Genomic DNA, 10,023 nt, shown 5'->3' with positions numbered 1-10,023 from the left:
AACCGAGTCACGGTGGACCGGCTCCGGGTACACTCCAGGACCGGGTCTGGACTCACACTTCACCTCTGGGCTCTATCTGTGGTAGCAGGATGCCGACAGTCCGCGGACATAAGAGCGACGACCAACCGGTAAATCCCTCCGCTCAGAACCGGAACTTTCTTCCCGAACCAAGCAGAACCCAGTCTGTGCCCACTGGTTCCGCTTATTTAACTGGTACCACACCTTGAACCAACTGCTTTTACTGGTTTTCACCAGAAATTAGTCAGTGCAGCGATTTTCTCTGTCGTTCAGCTACAAGGTGAAAAATCACATCACTGATCGATCGAACGTTGACAAAGTTTACTGTGTCGATAGGAGCTACGTTTGATCCCCTTATTCTGGAAAACTGATTTATTTTTTTTAGTCAGTTTATTTTATCAAAATGATCAAACCAAGCAGTTTCAGTCACGTGACAAATTATTTTCGTTTTCAATCACTAATCAGTTTGATTTGGAATCAGAAGTACTTGCCTGATCATTAAATTCACATTTTCCCAGATAAATTCCTGATTTTTCCAGTTTAATTTACCTTTTTCCAGGTAAATTCTATTGTTTTTCAGATAAGTTCGCGATTTGTCCAGGCAAATTTCAGGTTTTTATCAGGTTGATTCCAGTTTTCTTTTCCAGGCAAATCCCAGGTTTTTTTTTCAGGTTAATTCCCTGTTTTTCAGGTAAATCCCAGATTTTTTCAGGTTAAATTCAGGTTTTCCAGGCAAATTCCAGGTTTTTGTCTGGTAAAATTCCAGGTTTTCCAGGTAAATCCCAAATTTTTGTCAGGTCAATTCCAGGTTTTCCTGGTAAATCCCAGGTTTTTCAGGTATAATTCAAGGTTCTTTTAAAGACCTTCATAAATTCAGGAATAAAGCGACCGATCATCTGTAAACGTGCTCCAGTTTTCTGCTGCTTCTCCACTTCTGATCAGATGACAGATTTCACCTGGAAATCGTGTTTGATTGACAGCAGTGATCTGTTTTATTAAATGGTGAAATGATGGAACGTTCCAGCAACAGGCTCCTAAAGGACAAAAGAACTTCCAAAAAAAAACTTCAACCCAGAATTTACAGAAGATTTCAGACTAGGGATGAAAATAATCAATTAATTCGATTAATTTGAATTTGTTGTTTATAAAGATTTATGTTCAATGAAAATTGAGATTTTTTTCTCCCCCGCCAGCACCTTTGGGGCTTCCGTACTTTATTGTGACGTCCCCACAACAAGTGTCCCATCTGTCCCCAAACAAGTGTCCCATCTGTCCCCACAAAAAGTGTCCCTTCTGTCCCCGCAACAAGTGTCCCATCTGTCCCCACAAAAAGTGTCCCATCTGTCCCCACAAAAAGTGTCCCTTCTGTCCCCGCAACAAGTGTCCCATCTGTCCCCACAAAAAGTGTCCCATCTGTCCCCACAAAAAGTGTCCCATCTGTCCCCGCAACAAGTGTCCCATCCGTCCCCACAACAAGTGTCCCATCTGTCCCCACAACAAGTGTCCCATCTGTCCCCGCAACAAGTGTCCCATCTGTCCCCACAAAAAGTGTCCCATCTGTCCCCGCAACAAGTGTCCCATCTGTCCCCGCAACAAGTGTCCCATCCGTCCCCACACTAAGTGTTCCGTTCTCTGTCTTGGTGCCGGTCTCTGTTTTGTTGCTGGTCTCTGTCTTGGTGCCGGTCTCTGACTTGTTGCCGGTCTCTGTCTTGGTTCCTGTCTCTTTCTTGGTTCCTGTCTCTTTCTTGGTTCCGGTCTCTGTCTTGGTTCCTGTCTCTTTCTTGGTTCCTGTCTCTTTCTTGGTTCCGGTCTCTGTCTTGGTTCCTGTCTCTTTCTTGGTTCCTGTCTCTTTCTTGGTTCCTGTCTCTTTCTTGGTTCCGGTCTCTGTCTTGGTTCCGGTCTCTGTCTTGGTTCCTGTCTCTTTCTTGGTTCCTGTCTCTGTCTTGGTTCCTGTCTCTGTCTTGGTTCCTGTCTCTGTCTTGGTTCCTGTCTCTGTCTTGGTTCCTGTCTCTTTCTTGGTTCCTGTCTCTTTCTTGGTTCCTGTCTCTGTCTTGGTTCCTGTCTCTTTCTTGGTTCCGGTCTCTGTCTTGGGTCCTGTGGGGCCAGCTGATAAACTGGTTCTGGAGGTCTGAAAGGGATACACCAAGAGTTCTTTGTGTGGTTCAGGTGGACGAGCAGGTTTCTCTGAGCCCGTTCTGATCATGTCTCAGTCTCAGAAAGACCTGGAAAAAAAACCATCCCGAGGATCAGAAACGGTTCTGATTGATCCTGCTGATCTGCACCTGATCTGATCTGGATCAAAGGATTCTTCCAGTACTGGGTTTACCGGACTGGACTCCTGGTCCCAGCATTGACTCCTGGTCCCGGTGTGGACTCCTGGTCCCGGTGTGGACTCCTGGTGCTAGTGTGGACTCCTGGTTCTGGTGTGGACTCCTGGTCCCGGTGTGGACTCCTGGTCCCAGTGTGGACTCCTGGTGCTAGTGTGGACTCCTGGTTCTGGTGTGGACTCCTGGTTCCGGTGTGGACTCCTGGTTCCAGTGTGGACTCCTGGTTCCAGTGTGGACTCCTGGTCCCGGTGTGGACTCCTGGTGCTAGTGTGGACTCCTGGTTCCGGTGTGGACTCCTGGTTCCGGTTTGGACTCCTGGTTCCGGTGTGGACTCCTGGTGCTAGTGTGGACTCCTGGTTCCGGTGTGGACTCCTGGTTCCGGTGTGGACTCCTGGTTCCGGTGTGGACTCCTGGTGCTAGTGTGGACTCCTGGTTCTGGTGTGGACTCCTGGTTCCGGTGTGGACTCCTGGTTCTGGTGTGGACTCCTGGTTCCGGTGTGGACTCCTGGTTCTGGTGTGGACTCCTGGTTCCGGTGTGGACTCCTGGTGCTTGTGTGGACTCCTGGTTCCGGTGTGGACTCCTGGTTCCGGTGTGGACTCCTGGTGCTAGTGTGGACTCCTGGTTCCGGTGTGGACTCCTGGTGCTAGTGTGGACTCCTGGTTCTGGTGTGGACTCCTGGTTCTGGTGTGGACTCCTGGTGCTAGTGTGGACTCCTGGTTACGGTGTGGACTCCTGGTTCCGATGTGGACTCCTGGTGCTAGTGTGGACTCCTGGTTCTGGTGTGGACTCCTGGTTCTGGTGTGGACTCCTGGTGCTTGTGTGGACTCCTGGTTCCGGTGTGGACTCCTGGTTCCGGTGTGGACTCCTGGTGCTAGTGTGGACTCCTGGTTCCGGTGTGGACTCCTGGTTCCGGTGTGGACTCCTGGTGCTAGTGTGGACTCCTGGTTCTGGTGTGGACTCCTGGTGCTTGTGTGGACTCCTGGTGCTTGTGTGGACTCCTGGTTCTGGTGTGGACTCCTGGTTCTGGTGTGGACTCCTGGTGCTAGTGTGGACTCCTGGTTCCGGTGTGGACTCCTGGTTCTGGTGTGGACTCCTGGTTCCGGTGTGGACTCCTGGTGTTTGTGTGGACTCCTGGTTCCGGTGTGGACTCCTGGTTCCGGTGTGGACTCCTGGTGCTAGTGTGGACTCCTGGTTCCGGTGTGGACTCCCGGTGCTTGTGTGGACTCCTGGTTCCGGTGTGGACTCCTGGTGCTTGTGTGGACTCCTGGTTCCGGTGTGGACTCCTGGTGCTTGTGTGGACTCCTGGTTCTGGTGTGGACTCCTGGTTCTGGTGTGGAATCCTGGTGCTTGTGTGGACTCCTGGTTCCGGTGTGGACTCCTGGTGCTAGTGTGGACTCCTGGTTCCGGTGTGGACTCCTGGTTCTGGTGTGGACTCCTGGTGCTTGTGTGGACTCCTGGTTCCGGTGTGGACTCCTGGTTCTGGTGTGGACTCCTGGTGCTTGTGTGGACTCCTGGTTCCGGTGTGGACTCCTGGTTCTGGTGTGGACTCCTGGTTCTGGTGTGGACTCCTGGTGCTTGTGTGGACTCCTGGTTCTGGTGTGGACTCCTGGTGCTTGTGTGGACTCCTGGTTCCGGTGTGGACTCCTGGTGCTAGTGTGGACTCCTGGTGCTCCTGGTTCCGGTGTGGACTCCTGGTTCCGGTGTGGACTCCTGGTTCCGGTGTGGACTCCTGGTTCCGGTGTGGACTCCTGGTGCTAGTGTGGACTCCTGGTTCCGGTGTGGACTCCTGGTTCTGGTGTGGACTCCTGGTGCTTGTGTGGACTCCTGGTTCCGGTGTGGACTCCTGGTTCCGGTGTGGACTCCTGGTGCTTGTGTGGACTCCTGGTTCTGGTGTGGACTCCTGGTGCTAGTGTGGACTCCTGGTTCCGGTGTGGACTCCTGGTTCCGGTGTGGACTCCTGGTTCTAGTGTGGACTCCTGGTTCTGGTGTGGACTCCTGGTGCTAGTGTGGACTCCTGGTTCTGGTGTGGACTCCTGAGCCTGAAGCACCTGTTGCCATGGTGATGGAGCGAATCGGAGAAACCCACACTCCTCCTTTCACCGTTAAAGTGGGTGAGTCACTGGGACCTAAGCTGCTGGTTGTCGTGGTAACAGAGGACCAGACTGAAGTACGAGCATCTGTGGTGATGATGAGGATGAGGAAGAAGATTCCCAGTTAGACTGGTTGCTGACATCTGGTTTCTTTGCCCCTGCAGTGAAGCATTATGGGAGGTGGCGGATGGACGCGGCGGCTGCGGGACAAGCAGTAACACACGAGCGCACGCACAGCATGGAGCAAGACTTCAGCCTAAACACGCTGGTGAGCTCATCATCATCATCATCATCATCATCATCATCATCATCATCATCAACATCACGTGTCCGCTTGTAAAACTGTCACCATGGAAACATGATTTCAGTTGAATGGCTTGGACCCGTCAGACCAACAGAAACACGGGTTAGGGTCAGTTAGGTCATGGTAATGTTCATTTGGATGATTTGAGGCTGGGTTAAAGGTAGTTAACCCAGGGTTGGGTTAGTTTAGGTTAGTGGAAACCAGATTATTAAGGGTAGTTTGGGTTAGTTTAGGTTAGTGGAAACCAGATTATTAAGGGTAGTTTGGGTTAGTTAAGGTTAGTGGAGACCAGATTATTAAGGGTAGTTTGGGTTAGTTTAGGTTAGTGGAGACCAGATTATTAAGGGTAGTTTGGGTTAGTTTAGGTTAGTGGAGACTAGATTATTAAGGGTAGTTTGGGTTAGTTTAGGTTAGTGGAGACTAGATTATGGTTAGTTGCAGGTCAAAATGGAACCTGGAAAGAAACCTTAACTCTGACTTTAATTTGGAATTTATTTTGGATAAAATTTTCACAAGCACGATTCTTCCTCCTCTTCGTCACTTCTCTTCTTCATCAGGAACAAACATAGATTGTATATAAAAAGATGGGCGGAGCCTCCGTGACGTCACGCGTAGGTTTCTGAAGAGCTGAATTGAAGCTCGGTGGGCGGTTCCTACCATCACCATCTTGGCAGGGGCATGCGTGTCGTCTCACCCGGAAAATACAAATATGGACAAAGAGGTGGAGCTGAGAGGGGGGCTGTGGGCGTCATGGTGGATGATTGACATCTAGCGAACTCCGAGCTTTCTGTAGCTAAGAGCTAACCGAGCTAACACCAGAGATAACAGGAGCTAACCAGCTAACGGAGGTAAGCGGACTAAAGCTAAGTTACGCTGGTAACCGGCTAAAAACCGCGGTTGTTCTACGTTCTTCTTACTTGAAGTGGAAGATCGGGTACCTGTCAATCAAAAGGACACGCCCCTAAATATGCTGAATTTTGAGATTAAATTACTTTTAAATAGGCGAGTTAGAAAAAGATTCACTCCCCACACAGTTGTCATGAAGGTAAACCTGACCTATTAAACCTAAAATGGATTTTTGTACCAGGCTGTAAACATGTTTATTCCTGCTGTAAACATGTTTATTCCTGTTTAAACATGTTTATTCCTGCCGTTAACATGTTTATTCCTGCTGTAAACATGTTTATTTCTGCTGTAAACATGTTTATTCCTGCTGTAAACATGTTTATTCCTGCTGTAAACATGTTTATTTCTGCTGTAAATATGATTATTCCTGCCGTAAACATATTTATTTCTGTCGTAAACATTTTTATTCCTGTCGAAACATGTTTATTCCTGCCGTAAACATGTTTATTCCTGTCGAAACATGTTTATTCCTGTCGTAAACATGTTTATTTCTGCTGTAAACATGTTTATTTCTGCTGTGAAGTTGGTCTTTTTAACATGGGAGTCTATGGGGATTTGCTCTGTTTTGCAGCCCCTAGTGGATGAAGGGGGAACTGCAGTTTTATGAACTTCTGCGGTCTTTTAAGTCTTCACTTTTAACCGCCGGAGGCTCCGTCCATCTTTCATGTACAATCTATGGGAACAACACAAAGCGCTGTCCGCCACCCAAATGTTGGCAAATTAACTAAATATAGGTACATATAAATCAATAAATATAGTAAAGTAACGTTTGGAGTTATGAAATAAATAACTTTAGAAAACAGAAGCAACAAATCGGAGCAAGAATAATAAAAATATTGTTGACGTGGATAACATGAAGAATGAGAAACATGATGTCCCCAGAAGACGTTTGTCATCCAGGTTCTCATGGAAAATGGCAAGAACACAAATGCTGCTTTCAGGCTCCTTGCAGGGCTGGAAATCCGAGCGTCCTCCACGACAAGTCAGAGGTTCTGGTTCTGGTGGAACCAGAACTTCAGAGCTCTGGTGGACCGGAAGACCGCCACCGAGGCTCCGCCCTCTTGCTGTCTGAAGTTGTGATGTTCTGAAGTCTGATCACCATGGTGACGGTCGTGTGCATATGTGTGTGCAGAAGAAGCTGGCGGCGGAGCCAGATTACACAGACGTGTCTCTGACGGCGGCGGAGCGGATCCGGGCGCTGGCGAAGATGGGATGCAACGTGGAGATCAACGAAGACATCACGCCGCGGCGATACTTCCGCTCCGGAGTGGAGATGGAGCGAATGGCGGCGGTCTACCTGGAGGAGGGCAGTCTGGAGAACGCTTACGTCCTCTACACCAAGTTCATCACGTGAGACCCGTCTGGGCATCACCTGGTCAGGGGGCGGGGCTTAACACACCTGTATGCTCACCTGCTGCTTCTTCCTGTTTCCTGTTTCAGTCTGTTTGTAGAGAAGCTGCCGAGTCACCGAGATTATCACCAAACATCGTCTGTCCCAGAGAAGCAGCTCATCATGAAGGTAGCTCCTCACTGCTCCTCATTACTCCTAACTCATCCTCACTGCTCCTCACTGCTCCTCACTACTCCTAACTCATCCTCACTGCTCCTCACTGCTCCTCACTACTCCTCCTCACTACTACTCATACCTCCTCATGACTCCTCACTGAGATTATCACCAAATGTCATCTGTCCCAGAGAAGCAGCTCATCATGAAGGTAGCTCCTCACTGCTCCTCATTACTCCTCAGTCCTCCTCACTTCTCCTCACTGCTCCTCACTACTCCTAACTCATCCTCACTGCTCCTCCTCACTACTACTCATACCTCCTCATGACTCCTCACTGAGATTATCACCAAATGTCATCTGTCCCAGAGAAGCAGCTCATCATGAAGGTAGCTCCTCACTGCTCCTCATTACTCCTCAGTCCTCCTCACTTCTCCTCACTGCTCCTCACTACTCCTAACTACTCCTCCTCACTACTACTCATACCTCCTCATGACTCCTCACTGAGATTATCACCAAATGTCATCTGTCCCAGAGAAGCAGCTCATCATGAAGGTAGCTCCTCACTGCTCCTCATTACTCCTAACTCATCCTCACTGCTCCTCACTGCTCCTCACTACTCCTAACTCATCCTCACTGCTCCTCACTACTCCTCCTCACTACTACTCATACCTCCTCATGACTCCTCACTGAGATTATCACCAAATGTCATCTGTCCCAGAGAAGCAGCTCATCATGAAGGTAGCTCCTCACTGCTCCTCATTACTCCTAACTCATCCTCACTGCTCCTCACTGCTCCTCACTACTCCTAACTCATCCTCACTGCTCCTCACTGCTCCTCACTACTCCTCCTCACTACTACTCATACCTCCTCATGACTCCTCACTGAGATTATCACCAAATGTCATCTGTCCCAGAGAAGCAGCTCATCATGAAGGTAGCTCCTCACTGCTCCTCATTACTCCTCAGTCCTCCTCACTTCTCCTCACTGCTCCTCACTACTCCTCACTACTCCTCACTGCTCCTCACTACTCCTCACTACTCCTCACTTCTCCTCACTACTCCTCACTACTCCTCACTTCTCCTCACCACTCCTCAGTCCTCCTCACTACTCCTCCTCTCTGCTCCTCACTACTCCTCATACCTCCTCACTGCCCCTCACTACTCCTCCTCACTACTCTTCACTACTCCTCACTACTCTTCCTCACACCTCCTCACTACTCTTCCTTCTCATACCTCCTCATTACTCCTCCTGCTCATTACTCTGCATTAGTCCCATACCTCCTCACTACTCCTCCTCATACCTCCTCATTACTCCTCCTCATACCTCCTCATTTCTCCTCCTCACACCTACTTACTACTCCTCACTACTCCTTTTACCTCCGCATTAACCCTCGTACTTACCTGATTACTCCTCCTCATACCTCTTCACTGCTCCTCCATATACCTCCTCACTACTCTCCCTCCTCACACCTCCTCACTACTTGTCCTCATACCTCCTCACTACTCCTCATACCTCCTCAGTCCTCCTCAGTCCTCCTCAGACCTCCTCAGACCTCCTCAGTCCTCCTCAGTCCTCCTTAGACCTCCTCAGTCCTCCTCAGTCCTCCTCAGACCTCCTCAGTCCTCCTCAGTCCTCCTCAGACCTCCTTAGACCTCCTCAGACCTCCTCAGTCCTCCTCAGACCTCCTCAGTCCTCCTCAGACCTCCTCAGACCTCTTCAGTCCTCTTCAGTCCTCCTCAAACCTCCTCACTCCTCCTCAGACCTCCTCACTCCTCCTCAGACCTCCTCAGACCTCCTGGTCCCGTGCTCCTCATGTCCCCGTCTCTCTGCAGACGCTCCAGGACGTGGCTTTTCCTCGGAAGGAGGAGCTCCGGAAGCGCCTCCAGGAGAAGTACGGCAGAGAACACAGCGAGTTACTGAGAGTCCAGGTGAGACCGGTTCTGGTCCAGTCAGTCTGGATCTGGTAACGGATTAGTGGTCCGGGTTTATGGTCCGTCAGCGCCTCCGCCCGCAGGAGTGATGACGAGACAATATTGAATATTGATCAGGATGAGGATCAATCAGGGGGACGTGGTCGACACGGTGAGTTCAGGTGCTTCCTGCCAGATGACGTCTTTCATCTTTTAATCAAACCTTCAGATAATTGATCCGTCTTCAGTAATCAGGATGATTGATCAGGGATTGATCAGATTACAAGAGGCCCCGCCCCCAGGTCAGGAGTCACATGTCGCTCATGTTCCTCCTCAGAACCAGACGGCGGTGGATGGGTGTGGCCAGCAGCTGCAGCACCTCTCCTTCTTGGACACGGACAGGAAGCGTGTCCTCCTGCTGGAGGAGGAGAAGCAGCGGGTGGCCGCCCTGCGCCGCATGCAGATCGAGTCCGAACAGTTCCGCTACTTTGAGGACCAACTGAGGCGCCAGGAACTGGCCAATAAGAGAGGAGGGGAGGCGGAGCCTAAGGTGCTGTGTTCCTGCCAATGTGTTCCGTGGAGTTCTGCTGGGTTCTGCCGGGGTCTGCTGAGGTTCTCGTGTCTGTTTCTCCTGTAGGTGGAGACTAAAGTTCCCGAGGTCACAGACGGCTCCTGTCTGTCCCACCAGCCAATCAGAAAGAGTGTGCGACCTCAGGGGGCGGAGCCAAACAGAAGCAGACCTCCTGCCGCCATCAGCCAACCGGCCACCACGCTGGCAGGAGTGCACAGTGAGTACACACCCTGATCCTTTCAGCTTTTAGCTGCTAAAACGCCCGGTGGTACGTTAACGCGTTAATATAACGTGTTTAATTAATTATAGAAACATTAACGTGTTTAAAAAAAAACAACTGATTTTAACCGCGGAACCTTGTCAGAGCACAATTTCCTGGTACACCAATTA

At 50.2% G+C, this 10,023-nt stretch overlaps 1 protein-coding gene across 1 annotated transcript in view; it reads left to right on the top strand.

The window, feature by feature from the left end:
- The first annotated feature begins 1 nt into the window (after position 1).
- stambpl1 (STAM binding protein-like 1) overlaps positions 2-10,023 on the top strand; it is a 19,467-nt gene continuing 9,445 nt past the window's right edge. The window contains exons 1-7 of the mRNA XM_079260417.1: positions 2-128; positions 4,601-4,704; positions 6,779-6,996; positions 7,087-7,165; positions 8,985-9,080; positions 9,400-9,612; positions 9,700-9,850. Of these exons, the coding sequence (XP_079116543.1) occupies positions 4,624-4,704; positions 6,779-6,996; positions 7,087-7,165; positions 8,985-9,080; positions 9,400-9,612; positions 9,700-9,850 (838 nt within the window). The 5' untranslated portion in view covers positions 2-128; positions 4,601-4,623. The remainder of the gene's footprint in view (positions 129-4,600; positions 4,705-6,778; positions 6,997-7,086; positions 7,166-8,984; positions 9,081-9,399; positions 9,613-9,699; positions 9,851-10,023) is intronic.

The sequence above is a fragment of the Telmatherina bonti genome (genome assembly GCF_933228915.1).
Source record: "Telmatherina bonti genome assembly, chromosome: 21".
NCBI lineage: Eukaryota > Metazoa > Chordata > Actinopteri > Atheriniformes > Telmatherinidae > Telmatherina > Telmatherina bonti.
Note: the sequence above shows the minus strand (reverse complement) of the source record. Positions and strands in the feature narration are given on the sequence as shown.